At 38.2% G+C, this 19,218-nt stretch overlaps 2 protein-coding genes across 2 annotated transcripts in view; both read right to left on the bottom strand.

The window, feature by feature from the left end:
• Positions 1-7,408, bottom strand: part of smarcd3b (SWI/SNF related, matrix associated, actin dependent regulator of chromatin, subfamily d, member 3b) — a 40,102-nt gene extending 32,694 nt beyond the window's left edge. The window contains exon 1 of the mRNA XM_057343086.1: positions 7,157-7,408. Within this exon, the coding sequence (XP_057199069.1) occupies positions 7,157-7,168 (12 nt within the window). The 5' untranslated portion in view covers positions 7,169-7,408. The remainder of the gene's footprint in view (positions 1-7,156) is intronic.
• A 4,162-nt stretch (positions 7,409-11,570) lies between these two features.
• nfx1 (nuclear transcription factor, X-box binding 1) lies at positions 11,571-19,211 on the bottom strand. Its single transcript, XM_057342713.1, has 24 exons — positions 19,035-19,211; positions 17,650-18,567; positions 17,319-17,480; positions 17,171-17,248; positions 16,900-17,005; positions 16,653-16,724; positions 16,436-16,575; positions 16,235-16,334; positions 15,913-16,130; positions 15,534-15,631; positions 15,417-15,447; positions 15,248-15,330; positions 15,062-15,170; positions 14,759-14,878; positions 14,554-14,633; positions 14,125-14,355; positions 13,562-13,635; positions 13,217-13,315; positions 13,090-13,131; positions 12,888-12,983; positions 12,356-12,422; positions 12,116-12,261; positions 11,781-11,885; positions 11,571-11,703 (listed from the first exon to the last, which is right to left on the bottom strand). The coding sequence occupies exons 1-24, from the start codon at positions 19,054-19,056 to the stop codon at positions 11,628-11,630; spliced, it is 3,273 nt and encodes a 1,090-aa protein (XP_057198696.1). The 5' UTR covers positions 19,057-19,211; the 3' UTR covers positions 11,571-11,627.
• Positions 19,212-19,218: the final 7 nt, after the last annotated feature.

Here is a 19,218-nt window from a genome sequence, read left to right on the forward strand (position 1 = left end):
CATTTCACCATATTCACTACATTTTCTAACATTCAAGTACAGCCAGCCCTTTTCACACAACACCACTATGTTTTCCAGCTCCCCGTTGATTTGAGAATGTTACTGCAAATGTTATTTCTCTTACAGAGACTGGCCCTGCATGTACAGTACATCCAGGGCTTGACATTAAGCATTGTCATGTGGTTGTCCTTCGGACAAGTAAACTTGTCATTCACTTGTCCGAGAACAAAAATTACTTGTAAAAAAATGATATTTCATTTGAATTCTCAATATAATTGTTTCGGATCTAGATTGGTCAAGTTTGCTTCTAAGCATTTTAACTAGTTTCCGCTTTGGCCACCTGAATTTGGTTATAGGCCTACTCTCCGTGACTGCTATAAAACAAAGGCAAGCAGTAATTATTATTAGTGTTAAAGCAACAACGAGCCGTTTTTCGACCTTAAAATAATCTCTCTAAAATTATTTTAGTGGTGGGACAACTCTTAACTGGACGAATTTTACTGCCGCTTCTACCTAAGCAGCCCTCTATCGGCTGAAATCACACTTGTAACTTTGGTACGCGGGTAGGTTCACAAGCCCCGCCCATCACCTGCTTTACGGCATACGTCACGTTTACGTCACGCTTTACTCGTAGCCTGGGTGAAGTTAGACAACATCTAACAATAATAGGAAACGATCTAGTTCAACGCAAGTCTCCAAACCATCACCATGGCAGAGCGAGCAAAAAAAAACAAAGAGGAAAAGAGAGAGAGTGATCGGACACGAGCCCGAACACGAATCAATATCTGACAGACTTACACTCGGTGAGGCGAGCTGCAAGAGGCAACGGGTTGAAAAATGGATGGAGACCTAATGTTAGCCTTCCTGCTACCCAATTAATCGAGTACTAGTTTTTCCAACCTGTCCAGTACTCGAAATGAAATATGATCAAAAATGCCCATCCCTACAAAAGACAATAGTTTATGAAGTGATATGATGTGTGCGTTGTAAATACAAGCATCTTTGGTGATCATTTCTGTGAAGTCCGCTAGTTTGATGGTGTTTAACTACAACTGTCGGCGTTTTTTCTGGTAATGGTATGTGTTAAAATGTCAAATTAGAGCCTTTACTTTGTCGATTCTGGCACTCAAAAACACAGCAAGATGATATTTTAAACTCCTTATGTAGGCGACTCTGTGCTGGTTTGAAATGGCCACCTCCAGTTTTCCCCTTGTTTTGCCTCAGCTAATGCCGTGACGTAATCGGTCTACTATTAATGAAAAACTGAGTTATGGGCAAAGTTTTTACAACATTTTTTTGTAAAAACAAGATAAAACCCCTAAAATTTCACAGACTACTCCTTAAAAGGCTTGTTTTACCTTAATGCTGCCAAAGCATTCTAGTTCAGCCATATAAAGAAGTACTTCATTGTCCATATATCTTTGCAAAAAAAACTTGGACATAATCACCCTTTTTTTTCAAAAGGGTAACCTACACTCTTTAAAAAAATGTGCTTCAAAAGGTTCTTTGATGCCATAGAAGAACCTTTTGGTTCCATAAAGAACCTTTAACATCTGAAGAACCTTTCTGTTGCACAAAAAGTTCTTTGTGGTGAAAAAAAGATGATAAAAAAGTAAGAAAGACATGGTTCTTTAAAGAACTTTTGACTGAATGGTTCTTTGTGGAACCAAAAATGGTTCTTCTTTGGCATCGCTGTGAAGAACCTTTTAAGCACATTTATTTTTAAGAGTGTAATACTTGATAACGTTTGAGAATGTATATGAAAATTCAATGATTAAAAATATTAATAAAATAACATTATTTAAAAATGTAAAAAAAGTACTAGCCTATTAGAACAGATTAAATATATAAACTAATGAACCAAATATTCAAGGAACACAACCAAAAGGTGGAAAAGATTGTAGACAGTGAATTTACAATTCTAATTCTGTATATTCAAAAGAGTAGATTCAACCTGAACAATGTAATACAAAAGCAGTGAAGTAGAAAAAGGAATGAATGAAAGCAAGCAAGTATTTATTAATCACCCCTTCATCTCTCGGCCTGAACTCTCACTCTCAAAGAGCCAATTCTCCCTAAAGCTCTTGAGGTGTGACAGCTAGAAAAAGTGGGTCCTTGAATGCTAATGGAATTTCTCAGAAGATTGCTGGGCAGTGAAGCGAACTTCTGTGATCCATTCTGTGTGTTGCTGGCCCCGCTGGAATTGTTTCCAGAGAGAATACAAGGCCTTGAGCTCAAAGACACACCTGCAACTCTGTCTTTAAAAGCAAAACCTGGTACTAACAAATGACCTCATTTGAAACCAATCTGCCTATGCCATGCACAATACTTCAACGCCATTAAAACTTTTTATTGAGAAACATCAAATTTATATTTGCCATCATGCATCATTTACATAACTTTTATGCACTAAATTAAGTTTACTTGTACCTTACAGAGAATACTGTGTGCTTAATGAGTACCTTACTGCATATTTAATTCTGCAAAAACATATAAAGGATTCTGGAGACTATAACAACCATAACAACCTTAATTTTAGTATTTATCTTACACAAAAATATCCTATGTTTTTAGAACAATATAGTAAGAATGAGCTGAGAAAATTATGAAACAGTGAAGGAAACAGTCATGTCACCATGAGCAAAGCCATGATTTTATGGTATAAATCAAACGTAAGAATGCAAGCAGTAGCACAATGTTGATTTTATATTTAATGCATGGGAATAAGTGCATTAGGTGGGGAAAGCAGTAAAGAGGCCACACATTCCAACAAAGTTATTGCATGGTTCAAATGCTTTCCTAAATTAAATAAAAGCACAATAGTGAAACACAAAACCTAAAGACCACAAATAAATCACACTATTACCTCATTCAGCATGAAATACTGTACACACACGCACACACACACCTTTGTTTTGCTATAAAGTACGATTTTCAATTTAAAGCAAAACATAATTTAAACATTTGACACATTTCACCATATTCACTACATTTTCTAACATTCAAGTACAGCCAGCCCTTTTCACACAACACCACTATGTTTTCCAGCTCCCCGTTGATTTGAGAATGTTACTGCAAATGTTATTTCTCTTACAGAGACTGGCCCTGCATGTACAGTACATCCAGGGCTTGACATTAAGCATTGTCATGTGGTTGTCCTTCGGACAAGTAAACTTGTCATTCACTTGTCCGAGAACAAAAATTACTTGTAAAAAAATGATATTTCATTTGAATTCTCAATATAATTGTTTCGGATCTAGATTGGTCAAGTTTGCTTCTAAGCATTTTAACTAGTTTCCGCTTTGGCCACCTGAATTTGGTTATAGGCCTACTCTCCGTGACTGCTATAAAACAAAGGCAAGCAGTAATTATTATTAGTGTTAAAGCAACAACGAGCCGTTTTTCGACCTTAAAATAATCTCTCTAAAATTATTTTAGTGGTGGGACAACTCTTAACTGGACGAATTTTACTGCCGCTTCTACCTAAGCAGCCCTCTATCGGCTGAAATCACACTTGTAACTTTGGTACGCGGGTAGGTTCACAAGCCCCGCCCATCACCTGCTTTACGGCATACGTCACGTTTTACTCAGCCTGGGTGAAGTTAGCCAACATCTAACAATAAGATGAGACCATCTAGTTCAACGCAAGTCTCCAAACCATCACCATGCACAGCCTGCAAAAAAAATCAAAGAGGGTTTTGTCGGAAGAAGCGAAGAAAAGAAAGAAAGAGACTGATCGGACACTAGCCTGATCACAAATCAATATCGGACAGGCTTACACTCGGTGGCGCGAGCTGAAAGAGGCAATGGGTTGCAAAACTGATGGAGACCTAGCGGTCCTGCTACATTTTTCTTACACTCCTATTCTTTTGAGATTATTTGCTATTAGGATGTGATCAGGTTGTTCATTGGCGCGCCACCGGTTCACAATTTATAACCGTAAGGTAGCTGAGAGATAATATTTTGTTGCACCGGTGTCGACAGCTAGCATGTTGTTTCTCGTCACTAATTTGTGTAATGCATGTAAATGAAGACTACCAAACCAAAAAAATTGTTTTGTGGTAAAAATGTGCAGATTCCGTAGTTCAGACCAGTTATGCATGTAATTGTTGAACAGTTCAGTCGTTGAGTAGGCTAATGTTATCGTTATGTATAATTATATGCTTATATGCTACTCAAACTCGCACTGCTTTTAGATCGAGCAGCATTTCTACTGATCCCAGAGCCGTGCTTCACGGACAAGCTACGCATAAATAAAATAAACGATACCTTGCATTATCGCAGAAAGCTCGGTTTCAGCAGGATTTGGTGGTAACCGCGGTTAACCGGGCACATGTCTACTTTGTAATGATATCTGAAGAACATATGGTAATACGGGCTACTTTACCTGATCGGTGGACATAGTTTCAAAGCGACGTATCTGGGTACGCCGGTTACATCAGCTTTGTAAACAAATTCACGTGTATTGAGCTGACAAAGGGGAAACTTTGCGACAGTATTTACGACACGTGACATTTCAGACAATTGCGCTTATCAACCACATGGGGTAACCATACACCAAAACAGATCGTTGTTGTTTTAAGGCTGTAGGTAAACTTTTTTTGCACATAGCACTGGTGCTAGAAAGGTTTAAAGTTTGGTAGCACAGGCCAAAGAGTAGGAACACAAGTATAAATCGTCTGTTGTCATTATTTAAAAAAAAAGATGCAAGTCTTAGTGCAGTTCATCATGAATAGACAGAACTGACAAAAGACATTCATGTTACATACAGATGGATAAATTAGGGCCATATCATTTTTAGATTACCTAAATTTGTTTGAATATTTCTAAGTTCTGTGTTTTTCCTTTTTTACTATACAATAGTAGTATATTTGTCCACATAAATAAGTGTAGTATACTATATTACTGTATTTACTAGTAAACTGCAGTAAAATTCTTAGATACTATAGTGTTTTTGAACTTCAATTTAACAGGACTTTTATTTTGACGGGTCTTTGGGAAGGCGCTTGAGTTTTTGTGTGTTTGCCGATAGCTTCACTCAAACAGTAATACGCTCGTAAAATAAACTCTCAAAGCAACTCTGACTGGAGATTAAGTTCATGCGTTTATATCCTCATACAGTGCAGACGCAGATAAATCCTCGACCAACACTCATGTTGTATGTTAAACTGTGCACATAATTGACTAAACCACGCAGAACAGCCAGATGACATTTAAATAACAGGATTCCGCATCCGCATCTAGTTACATGGACTCGGTGTGGTGCACCATTGATTAATGTCACACACAAACAAGCACTGCCATGACAAACGCACTTCACACAAACACGCGGCTCTGTCTAATGCACATATTCTTATTCTACATATATGTCACACTTTATTTATTTATTTATTTTCAAGTTACTTGTCCGGTTGGGCAAGTAAAATTCTCTATCACTTGCCCATACAAAACATTCACTTGTCCCGGACAAGCGTTAATGTCGAGACCTGACATTAACAGTCATTGATGGGGTAAGTTCCTGCAAAGCACCTATAATCAGAAGTGATGCAGCATTTACAGAGCATTCCAGCTGCATGAGTCTCGACAGAGATTTAATCTTTTACAGAACAACTGAATAGGTATACTCGTATAAAAAACTTTTAGATTAAAAACTACATTTTGGTAGAATTCCAATACTGCAGAAAGCACCTGAGGTAGAACTACAAGATACAGAAATACAGGTGAAGTTTTCACTGAATAGCAGTGCAATAATTTTTACTATTTATGAGCGTAGAGCCTCTGATACCTGTCACCACACTCAAATAAGACCTAAAATGTGACCCTGCCTGTGAAAACCCTGCAAACTTCATTTTGGGGCGATTACATAAACTCACCCTACACCATGTAAAGAACATTCTGTGAAAATATAACCTTGATATCGTTAATATTGACTGAATAAGGCCATGTCAAAGATTGAAAAAATAGTGAAATTAATGGTTGAAATCAAACTGAGGCTTCTTATCTCATAATTAGATTTTGAGACCAGCCTGGATTTCACATGCAGGCAGGGTCACAATTAAGATGAAGCCTTTTGATATCATGACTATTATGCCTTATGTTTAATACATAAAAGGAAACACAGACATGTACACATATTGTGCTCCAAAACTCCATAGGAGTTTGAAATCACAACTATGCAATATAAAATAAACAAAAACCCATTTTCAGTCGTTTGTGGCTAATCATGTTAAATATATCATTTTATAAATAAAATATATAGTTCTACAGAGACTTTAATTATTAACAGCCACTTCCAGTCAGAGCATTATCAGAAATTGTCATTTTTATTACAGAAACAGAACTACGGAAATAAAAGTTTTAAATAAAATAACATTTTCTTATTATTTTAGTTTAAGATTTAATTCATTTGCAGGTCTGAAAATCACAATTTTAAAATAATTTGAAATGTCCATGCCCGAAGTAACCCATTGTAAAATACCAAGCTATTGACTACATAAAAATGACGCTTAAAAAGACACTTCAAAAAGAAATTAAACAAAAAATGGACAACCTCTTGCAAAACAACTTCACTTATATTCGTATTTTACACTTAAACATGCCTACACATTTCACAACAGGTACACAGCAGGCACTCCAACACAAAGTGACTTGCGGTTGATCAGAATGGCATCTGTACATGCCACACACTTGCGACTCCTACAACAAACAATTAGGCAGGAGTAAAGGTAGCATCTCACGTCTCATAGCATCTCCACTAACACTTAAGTGGTGCTTTGGACCTCTCAAGGTTAAGAAAGCACTCCTGTCTGCAAATGGGGAACATATGAAGAAGCCTTCATCCGACTAGTGATGGAGAAGAGCGGATTAACACGTGCAGCAATGTGCGTTTCGCCCTGCATCTAGGACATGTTTGTATTCTGTCTGGGTTCATATAGCGCATTCGTAGAGTCTCTTTATGCTCTTTACGTTTCTAAATAAACTAGATCCAGTCGGAAAAACTCCCCTGCGCACTAATCTGACTGCCTGTGATGAGATGGGCTGGGCGGATTATACATCATCAGTGAGTGAGAACATAACGCAGACGCTAAACAGTGTTGTTTAATAAGTATGCATTGAATACAATAACATTTTTGTAATGTTACTGAAAATTCCCTACCTTTCTCTCCATAGCAGAAGGGTAGAGTCGGTTGGTCGTGAAAAGGCAGCGGATAGAAGATTAAAGCAGCGGATGCGTGTCCGAAGCGACGGAGATGAAGTTTATTATAGCTTGAAGCACAAGCGCACACTCCCTGTTGCTCGGTGCTGGAGTGACTGGAGTGGACAGTCAGTGTTGAGAGGCAGCGGAGTGAGGGAGTGAGGAGGGGATGCAGCCGGAGAGACAGTGAGACCCAGTGCGGTGAGAGCTGAGGCGCAGGCGCGTCCAGCGTCGCTGCAAATAAAATTCGGTGATTCGGAGGGAGCGTCGTCAAATTACCCTCCGCTCGCTTCAGGCCGGGACAGTCTTTCCTGGTGCACTGGAGAATGTAACCTGAACTTTACAGAACAGGCCTAAAATACGAAGCAACGCGCGCATAAAAAGTCCGCCAAACCTCTGCACAAGGCACGAGAGTATGAGTACGGAGCAGAAAACTAGTGATGACCAGAAAAGTTAATCAGATTCCAATATTCATATTCAGAAAGGAGATATAAATGTTTTTTTGTTGCTCAAAGTAGTATCAAATTAATTAGAATTATAAATGGATTCTATTTAAATATTTTTACAAATAGAATTGGTCAGTGCAGTGTGCAGCATAGACCACTTTGCAAAATGTAAACGCCGGTCTAGCACTAGCAGGACTTCTAGGGCCAGTTACATAAACATTCAAAATAAGACCTAAAATGTGACCCTGCCTGTGAAAACCCTGCAAACTTCATTTTGGGGCGATTACATAAACTCACCCTACACCGTGTAAAGAACATTCTGTGAAAATATAACCTTGATATCGTTAATATTGACTGAATAAGGCCATGTCAAAGATTGAAAATATAGTGAAATTAATGGTTGAAATCAAACTGAGGCTTCTTATCTCATAATTAGATTTTGAGACCAGCCTGGATTTCACATGCAGGCAGGGTCACAATTAAGATGAAGCCTTTTGATATCATGACTATTATGCCTTATGTTTAATACATAAAAGGAAACACAGACATGTACACATATTGTGCTCCAAAACTCCATAGGAGTTTGAAATCACAACTATGCAATATAAAATAAACAAAACCCCATTTTCAGTCGTTTGTGGCTAATCATGTTAAATACATAATTTTATAAATGAAATATATAGTTCTATAGAGACTTTAATTATTAACAGCCACTTCCAGTCAAAGAGCATTATCAGAAATTGTCATTTTTATTACAGAAACAGGACTACGGAAATAAAAGATTTAAATAAAATAACATGTTTCTATTATTTTATTTTAAGATTTAATTCATTTGCAGGTCTGAAAATCACAATTTTAAAATGATTTGAAATGTCCATGCCCGAAGTAACCCATTGTAAAATATTGACTAAATAAGAATGACGCTTAAAACGACACTTCAAAAAGAAATTAAACAAAAAATGGACAACCTCTTACAACCTTTTACAAATAGAATTGGTCAGTGCAGTGTGCAGCATAGACCACTTTGCAAAATGTAAACGCCGGTCTAGCACTAGCAGGACTTCTAGGGCCAGTTACATAAACATAGCCGCTAAGTTAAAGGTGTCATGAACTGGCCTTTTTTATTATTTTATACTGTCGTCTGAGGTCTACTTATAATGTTCACGTGGTTTTTACATTCAAAAACATCAAAGACAAGACAAAATAAACCTTATAATGCAAATAGTTTATATATGTTATAAGACCAAACAATCTAAAAATATGCAGCTGACCATTTATTAAGACCTAAGTGCCGAGGCTTTTTGATCTAAGACCAAACAACAAGCATAAAAGCACTTATTAATAACGAACATGGCAACACTGCAAAAGAGCACTGTGTGATGCAGCCTTCCGAGCATAAACACAACACAGCTGTTCAGTTTAAACTGATGAACAAAACAAATCTTTAGCCGAAAAATATGTTGGTATGGTTACCAGTTTGTCAATCATCACAAATGCGGGAGTGTGTACTATGTCAAAGTCTGCTTTATTGTCAATTCTGCCACATGTACAGTACATCATATAGAGCAGTGGTTCCCAAACTGGGGTACGCCAAGTGACGGAGGGGGTACGTGAACAAAATCCTGAAATCTACTGTTTACTTAATTATAACGCACCTGACAATCAACCAGGCATGTTTTTCTCACAAGCTAAATATAAAGACGTGCTCCCTCTAGTGTACACACAGCAAAATAGTAGTCACGTAGTGCCATAAAAGGTCAAATTCATGACATCCAATCAAAAAATATGCGTCCACTCATGCGTAAGCGCACGTCTTTATGTACCGCATGTGACTTCGCACAAAAATTACTGACAGACTTCTGGATAGCTTTGCATGCAGAGTATCGTGCCTTAGCCGATCGCGCTTTGAAAACATTACTGCCCTTCTCCACAGCGTATCTTTGCGAGAGTGGGTTTTCAGCACTTGCCCACATAAAGAACAAATATCGACTCTGCATAGAGAATGATTTGAGACTCAGACTTTCTCGATACAACCAAACATCACAGAGTTATGCAAGTCATTTCAAGCACATCCATCTCATTAAGCAGTGAGTCATTTATTTATATATGAGTCATATATAATTTATTGTTTGATAAAAGAAAATGACACTTATTTAAAATGCAAATAAAAAAATGTTTGAGACCACAATTGTGACTGTAAGAAAAGGGGGTACGCAGAATGATGTTAAATCCCTGGGGGGGTACGCCATTGTAAAAAGTTTGGGAACCACTGATATAGAGGATTGAAATTGCGTTACTCAGACCCATGGTGCATTCAAATAACATTACACAGAATAAAATAAAAAAACATATATATATATATATAGGGCTAGAGGAGTAGTCGTTGTCGATATTCTTCTGTGGAGGCGGTGTTCAACCTATCAATTGATAGGTACATTCCAGGACCTGGCGTTCGCTGGGCCTGGTGTCAATAAAAGTTGTAATTTCAGTAACAAGGACGTCTTCAGTTCTGACACTTACAGGATGTTCGTTTGAATACGATGAGCTTTTATATAACAAAAGCTCAGGTTAAAATGTATTTCTTAATTCATGACACCTTTAAGACTGTGTCTTAACTTCTCACAGACTGGCAATTAGTTAGGACTAATCAGTCTTATTCAGTCTTTTCTTATTTCAATAAGGCCAATCTACCTTTTTATGTAACTGACTTGAAGTTATGACCAGTCTTGAAAAAAAAATTAGGTGACTAATGGCTGGAATACACTACAAAATCTGAACAGATTTTTTTTTTAACTAGACATCATACACTTTACAGTTTCAGATAGAAACACACTAACTGATAAAATCTGCAGACTGGCACAGACTTTCTGCAACAAGTGCAGACTGAAAATCAGGGCAAAATCTGAGCAAAAGTATTGTAGTGTATTTTAGCCTTAACTTGACTAGTCTAAGCAGTTTATGCAACCGGGCCCTGGTTTAACTTTTTTATTAATTTTTAAGTCTTTCATATATAATTAAATCTTAAAGATAACATTTTGAGTCGGTTATAAATATTCTGTTGGTTGTATAGACTGTAACTTCCAGTCTGTGTTTGTTGATCGGTCTGGCTATTATGACAAGTTATATTTAATTTACATTAATATTATATTGTATTAAATAAACAATGTTGAATTTTATTGTATATTAATTTTATTAAATAAACAATTTGTTGAATGGGTCGTGTAATTTGTCGCATTTAAGTTTAGCAAAGTAGTGGTTCTTCTACTGGTAACCCATAATACTGCACTCTTAAAAAAAAGGTGCTTCAAAAGGTTATTCGATGCCACAGAAGAACCTTTTGTTTCCATAAAGTATCTTTAACATCTTAAGAACCTTTCTGTTTCACAAAAGGTTCTTTGTGGCAAAAAAAGGTTCTTTAGCTTATAAAAAACTAGAGAAAGTGATGGTTCTTTACAGAACCTCTGACTTAATGGTTCTTTGTGGTTCTATGGCATCGATGTGAAGAACCTTTTAAGCACCTCTATTTTTAAAAGTGTGGCTAGACATACTTTTAACTTGCTAGCTAATATAATATTCTTGTTATTATTTTGCTTGTTATCAGAAACAATCTGCAAGTACTCTATTCTTTGCTGATGTGTACCGGAAGCTAAGTTTGGGCCATAAAAGCATACATGCATGAACAGTAACGTATATGTTGTTGCTTTGAAATCGTTTATTCTGTTCAAAGGTTTGTGCAGTGTTAAATAACTGAAACAAAAAGTTATTTTGGACCAACTTTGAACCAGCAGTGTTTACATCTTCTGAAGTGGTCTGTAAATGAAAAGAATTTAATGTGCTGTGAATTTTCCAAAGAATGCAATATCTGTTAGTATCTGAACACTGGCACTTAATAATTACTGTAATAATACAGAAGAAAAATGAGTATGGACTGCCAAGCAAACATGTGCAGATTTATTTTGAGCGAATATTACAGGAACTTAATCACGTCAATCCTGCACATCAAAATAATCAACGGTGGGTTCCTCTTTAGCTGGTTTCATCAAAGCATTATTATTATCGCCCCTGAAACAAACAGGAATAAAATAGTTAATTAGTTGATACATTTACACTCACCAAATACCCTTTATACTTAAACATACTTGCTGTTGTGTTGTTTAATGTGGGCAATGGGAGGAGGGGCTCGAGTAACAGTTTCTCTTTCAATCAAAGCCGTCAGACTAGTGTTAGGACACACAGATTTCCCCCTGAAAAAACAATCATGTTTATGTGTGACCCATGTTACTGACATTAAATTAATGTGTCATAGAAAGAGATGTTCAAAATACTTGCTTTTATGCATAACCACATTTTATTTAACTATTACAGTTAGGATTTAAAAATAAAAAATATACACCGATTAAATCCTAAAGATAGAAAGTGTATATATAAAGGCGTAATCTTTCTATAGTGTGTATGTGGACAGTTTTTAGCTGACCTGATGGCAGTGAGCACTACATTCCGTTTGGGTTCACTATCATAGCTAACACTTTCCACACCATATGCTTCAGCTAACTCGTGGATAATTCTACGGTGTTCACGTTTCATAGGTGGGAAACAGTGACTCCTTTTTGTCTGTTTGCCCTGAGAAAAAAACAACGGCATATTTCTGAAAATGATTCTTAAAGAGGTGCTTAGGTAGTTAAGATGAAAAGAACATAATGGTGATTTATCTTACCTTGTTAGCCAGTTCAACCAAATTCTTAATCTCCTCCTCAATTTCACTGACAAACTTGAAATCTTTCCTGTATTGAAAAAAAAAAAAGTTTTTTCTTTACAGACACTTACAGTACTTGTTTTAACTTGGCTCTGTAGTAGACTAAACATAAGAACTCAGACTACTGACTACTGGCAACGTGGAGCTATGAGAGAAGAATGTAAATAATAATTTGTTTCCTTTTAAAAGTAAAACCACCATTTTTATATTTGGAATGTGGGTGCTTATGAAAAACAGACCTGATAGACAGCAATACGGTTTATACATTAGCTGTTAAACATAGTTTAGTAAGTTTGTATACTATAAGTGTTCCAGAATGCAACAAATCTCTATGAATACTTTTACATTTATTGTTTATTTTAGTGATTAAACATGCATTCAATTACTGATCCTGAGATTTAGCACAGAATTTGATATCAGTAATGCCCTAGCTTTGTGTTCTTGTTGCATTCTTGTCTGACACACTTGAAAAAGTGAAATATCTTTAAAAAACCTTGCATCCTCTTTAAGAGAGTCACTGTATTTGGAAGACGTGGACTTATTAAAGGGATCCACCGACTGGTCAATCTGCAGGGCTTCAGCTAGTCGCCTATGGGTGAAACAAAACAAAAAATCTTTTACAACCAGAGTACCCACAGATAGATCCATTCAGGTACACATATGTTAGTAACAGCCTGTCCCATCATTACTTTCACCTGTTTCTCTCAAGTGTAGCACACTCTTGATCACACTCCAATCTGACAAAGAGAATAAAAAAGATTTCTGCACATCTAACTCCACATAAACCTCAAAAATCATCACAAAGGTGTAATTAACAAATACCTGGCTTTTTTCTGCTCCTTCTTTGTGAGCTGTCCAATATCAACTGACTCTCCCAGCTGCATATCAGACAGCTTACTGGCCACTGCGATAGCTGCATATCTGAAGAACATATAGTTGAAAAGTGTGTATGATCAAAGACCAACAACATTTGACATAAACAGCAGTGATGCTGCCATGCTCTTTTTTTTTAACTTGCTGTGACAGCCATCGCATAATTCATGCAAAACATAACTACATCATCACACTGTGTTATTCTATGATTTATCACCATAAAGCTTTCCTTAACCAACTCCAGACATCATTCTTTATCATTAGTATTATTAACTAAATGATGTAATAATTTACCTTTGGTAGGACGTGGCTGCCTCATCACAAGGAACTGTCTCCTTCTTACGGCCACAATCACACTGCACTGCCACCTAGAGATTGAAAGTGAGAAATACACAATCACACTGCACTGCCACCTAGAGATTGAAAGTGAGAAATACACAATCACACTGCACTGCCACCTAGAGATTGAAAGTGAGAAATAAATCTGACATTTGCATTGAAGAGAGTGATTGTTTTTGCAAAGAAACAACAAGAATTGTTTTGATCTCATAAACGTATCATATTAGATTATTAGTAATTTTAAATCATAGGAAAGCTTTCAGTGCTACTGTCCAGTTTTCCTGATAAATATTTCCCTTTACTCTGGTAATGTGTATACACTGTTGATTTCCACTGATATCTACGGAGTTGTGAATGCTTGTCCATAAGCATGTCCCAGAACAAAAGCAACCTGCAGAGTTTGTCAGGGAATCAAAAGATTCAGTTCAAGCTACAGCTGAGAACACAAAGTAAAGTACTGCTTTATAATTGTTTGGGGAATACGTTGTTTCTGTGCATAATAAATATAAGGGCTGTACCTTAGCACTGCAGGTACTGGGTGGACAGGGGGTGCCTGGGTGGCAGGGGACAGCACAGGGGTGTCCACATGCAGGTCTGGCATGAATGCATGGTTGTTTACATTCTCCCTCTGCCTGGCATTCTCCACGATGACATATCTTCTTACAGCGATGAGAGTCACAGGGCAAGAGTTTATCACACACTAAACCACACGATATGTCCTGCAGGTGGCACGGGATATTACTCCTTTGCTAGAGAGGAGATGACGGAGTTTTAAAAAAATATATATGCTGAAAAAAGTTTTAATACACTAACATACATGCATTTTGCAGACACCTATATCCAAAGCGCTTTAGCCTCACAAACTCTTATTGTTAATAAGATTGTTAAATTCACTTTATAGCAATACTGTATGAAGACTTGTTTCATGTTTGTGTAATGTCTCATACCTCATGCTTACCCATGCACCACTTCTTGGTGAGGTAGGTACAAGGAGGACATCTGTCCTCACTGTGGCAGGAATGAAAAACTGTGCGAAAAACAAAAAATACACATCAGCTGCTCAACCATTTTGTTGAATTCATTAACTGAACAATTAAATCAGGGGCCATTATGTTTCATTGTCTGAGCAGACAGATAATATACAGTAAATACCTGGATGATCACAATCATGCTTGCGGGTGCACACGTTTTTACATTCAGGAGGTTTAGTTCCACAGGGGATGGGCGGATAGAGCACGGTCTCCCCACAGTAGCATGCCAATTCGTCAAAACCTTAGAGAAAGCATACAGTCGAGGATGTGAAGAAAAAAGCACTATAGCTATTAACTCAATTTTGGTTGGAGGCGTCTCCCTCATTTGGTTTTTGCTTCATCACAAAAAGCAATAAGCATTTAAAGAATCAATGCAAGGACAGATGTTTGAGGACATAATAGAAGAAAAAAAAAAAAAACTTACTGGTCTGCCAACAAGGCTGGCAATTGCCACGGTGACAAAGCTCCTGACACCGGTGCAGACCGCAGTTGAGCTTGTAGCCACAAATCATTGAACATTTATGCTCCTTATCCTGATAAACAGTGAGTCCATTTAATTGATAAGCTTTTCTTTTGACTACTGCAAACATTCATGCTAAGACAGACTCACAACACAGCACAACTCTCCACACTTGTGCCTGCCACAGGAACGCTTCTTGCTGCAGCGTTTCTCACAGGTAAACACCATATCACCTGTAGAACAAAATTGCAAGACTTGAAACAGCAACTGTGCTACATGGAATTGACGTGTTATTAAAAAAAAGTATTTAAAAACTTACTTTCGGTCTGAATCACTGCACATGGAACTTCCTACAAAGACAGAACAGACATTATGAATCAGACATGAGGTTTTCAGATTGTTCCTCTGTGAAGCTGTCTGGTAAACATGGTCTAACCTTGCTGTTACTGCCACATCTGCATTTAATCGTGGAGGTCAAAGAACATGGTCCACAGCTGTCCTCATGACACAGCTTTTCACACAAATGAATAGAATCTACAGCCGATCAGAGAAGTGCATTTGAATAATATTTCAGAACCATCTTTGTGTCAAACATTGTACATTTTTTGCTGTATTATTTTAAGACAAAAATGTTCAGACACATACTACTGTACTTAAAATACAATATCAAATATTATTTACTATAATTAATAGACATTCCTTAGTGTCACAATAACTATTAAAATACTATTTTGACTCCATGTCAAAAATCATTTTAATGTTGCATTAACCTGGAAAAATCAAATGCACACTAATAAAGAAAATTAGAGACATACCACCATCTCCACATGGCATTGGCATGTTGCAGGTCTTGCCACATGAGGGGATGGGGTCAGTACAGGTCTTTCTCTCTGGGTAGCCGAGCTCTAAAAGCTTAGAGAGTCGAGTCTGTCCACATGAGCAACTGTGCACCAGCTTGGTGTCACGTGGACATGGCTGGCACCGCCCAGGGTGGCATGTCTGCTGACAGCGATGGGACTGGCAGTCAAGCATCCTAAAGTGAGAACCAATGAGGGTGTATACGTTAAAAAACACAAAAAAGTGAAACGCCTAAATACCCTGAAAGACACTACTCATAAAATCATAAAAATAACATACTTTCCACATGGTTTGCAACAGGAGAAATATCCCGATCCATCAAAACACTCACGATCAGTCCCACACGCCACCTCCCTGAACACCACACCACAGAAGCATGCTACCCAAGAAAATGCAGGAGAATACAACATACGAGATAAGACGAGTAAATAGACCCGAAACATGTAATACCTAAAACAGGGATGAAAAGAGACTAAATACCTTGCTGGACACGTAGTTGGCATGGCTGGCACGGTCCTGAGTGGCACACCTGGGCACAGGAGTGCTCTGAACAGTTTAGCAGAGCTCCACAGACTTGCTGACAAAGCAGAGGTCCTGTCTGACTGCAACGCACCTGCTTACTACACAGAAAACTGTTTTTAGCCTGTGGGTGTATATCTGGGTAAATGCATAAACTGCAGTCATCAGTATCAAGTACCTCATTCTACCACAGATGCAGGACTTGGTGACAAAAGCAGGACATTGTGGGCAGGGGCCCGGGTGACACAGGCTACAAAAAGGAAGGGAGAAAAAGCAAGAATGTCAACATAAATACACAGAAGTGACTCTGATTGGCTGAGTCCCAAAAACACACATGAAATCTGTGAATTTTATATCATGGTGAAAATAAAATCTTAAAGTCTGCTTTGATTGTAATGCAGAATACTATGCTGTTGAGCTCTTACATGTTACAGGGGTGGTTACATTCTGCTCCACTCCTCTTCTTTCCACACATATCTCCACAGCTGTGAGGAATCTCAGTGCGATGAAACTCCGGATTGGTCACCTTTCCTGTACATTACAGTTAAAATTGAAAAAGAAATCGAAAGAACCAACAAGAATTCAATAACCAATTAAGGGTAGCACAACTATAAAATCATTAAAAAGGCACAACTTTTTTTTTACAAATGATACACAACAGGAACCCAGTGAGACAAAAAAAAACAGTATATATACCACAAAAGCAGTTATATGCGTTTGGGCCTTTCAGTGTCACATGCTGGCAAGCAGGGCAACGCCAACCTTCACTGCCATCTGTAAATATTAAACAACGTAAATTTACTCCAATTACCACAAATAAATTGGCGATTTAGTAATTCCATACCATCAGCTTGAGACGCAGGCGAGCGAGCCCATTTCTTGATGCAGTTCAGGTGGAAGACGTGGAAACAGCTCTGACAGCTCCAAACTGGGGCCATGACCCAAATCACTTCACAACAGACCATACACTCATACTTCTCCTCTGTCAGCTGCTCAATTAAACAGCCTATAAACAGACAAACCATGGTAAACTTGGTCAAGCAGAATGATGCAGAGAAATGTATATACCTGTACATTCAGTGAATAGCGAATATGGTTCTGCATGAGTCGCAGTAATTTGTAAATGTGCAAGAGAGATCGGATCCTAAAATATATGGACAAGTAAACTGTATTACCTGTCTGTGTTTCTTTGCTTTTGGGCAGCTCTATGCGTTTCACAGGCCCCGTTCTTCGCTCAGGACCTCTTCTCTGTCCTGGGTTCTGCTGTAATGCTTGTTTATCTTTTGCACCTGCCCTATTCCTGTTTGATTCATTCTCTTTTCCACCCTCAACTTCTGCATCTTTCCACTCCTTCTCTCTGACCTGAACAGGATCTCTTTCTCTCCAGTTACCCTGAATCCCAGGGTTGGGGACTGGTCCCTTTCTCCACGAACTGGGCTGCATTCGTCTGTCTCCACCTCTCCATCCCTTATGGTTTCTTTGGTCAGGCTCCAGTTCTGGATGTTCACGGGCCAGAGCATGCTTCCTGTCTCTTCCAGCAACCTGGCTGTCTAGATTCTCCTCCCTGGGCAGAAGTTCCTTTATAGATCTGTCATCTCGATCTTTAAAGGTCTTCTTCTGTCTGTTCCCTCTGTAAGATCCTCTCACGCTGGCTTCAACAGGTGGCCTATCGTGCCTCTCCTCATCTGTTGACCGGTTAAAAGTGATATCGTGGAGTTCTTGCTCACTACCAGCAGCTCTATGGTTCATTCGTGAGCTGTCGCTGTCACTTTCAGGTTTTGTCCATCTTTCACGCCGGGAACGATAGTCAGTATGCCTAGCATCAGTTCGGCCACCTCTCTGTCTTACTCCTTTGCCTCTACCCCCCCTTGTGCTTCCTCCTGTGGCCTGTTCAGAAGGGGGTGATATGTTATTCTCAGGGGTTTCAAACTCATCCTGATCTTGTTTATTTCCACTAGACTGTCTAAATCGATTTTGAGGCCTCGCATGGTGCCGATTGGGGTCCAGTTGTCTGTAATTTCTTCGAAAGTGTGGTTGGATGAGTTTAGCTTGTGGTACAAACTCAGCAGACTCCGGATTCAGTTTCGATGTGTCTAAAAGTCAAGAGCCATGTGGTTAGCACACTAGAAGAGTGGTTCATTATCTGTTCTTTGACTTCATGACAATGCAATTATCTTTACGGTAATGAATGGATGACTTATTGTATATGTACTATGCTTTGAGAATGACGTCAGCTTTTTTGCAACACAAGGTAACGTCACATGCTTTTCTCACGACTGACAAACGGCCTCGGGTAACGTTAGCGATATAAATGATTTATTGATTAACTGACAATCTTTCGTGCCATTAACTAGTCAGACAACAAACGACAAACAAACTTCCGCCACCTTGTTGTTTTGTGGCAAAACGTGACATTGGTTTTTAAAACAGACTTTAAACGCTCGAATCTATAGCGTAAAGATGACCCAACACGGCACAAACACAGCCATAACACTCGTTATAACACACACACACTTCATTACAGTTAGCCGTTTTGAGTTAGCATTAATTATCGGTTTACCTGTAATGGAGGCTTCAGCCATTCAACCGGACCTCAGAAAATGTTTGTCGAAATGTCCGTGAACTTCGGAATATCTGCTAATTTAAGGTAAAAGAATGACTAGTTTATGAACTAGGCTGATTGAGTTAGTGGCTACTCGCTAGTTATGCTGGAACTGTTCGTCCAATCAGGAGACTCGCCGACA

The sequence above is a fragment of the Triplophysa rosa genome, linkage group LG1, assembly GCF_024868665.1.
Source record: "Triplophysa rosa linkage group LG1, Trosa_1v2, whole genome shotgun sequence".
Classification (NCBI taxonomy): domain Eukaryota; kingdom Metazoa; phylum Chordata; class Actinopteri; order Cypriniformes; family Nemacheilidae; genus Triplophysa; species Triplophysa rosa.

Coding starts and splice junctions, on each gene's coding strand:
- nfx1 (XM_057342713.1), bottom strand. CDS start 19,056: ATGGCTGAAGCCTCCATTACAG. Junction 18,568..19,034: donor GGCTGAAGCCTCCATTACAG/GTAAACCGATAA, acceptor CTTGACTTTTAG/ACACATCGAAACTGAATCCG. Junction 15,448..15,533: donor GATGTGGCAGTAACAGCAAG/GTTAGACCATGT, acceptor CTGTCTTTGTAG/GAAGTTCCATGTGCAGTGAT.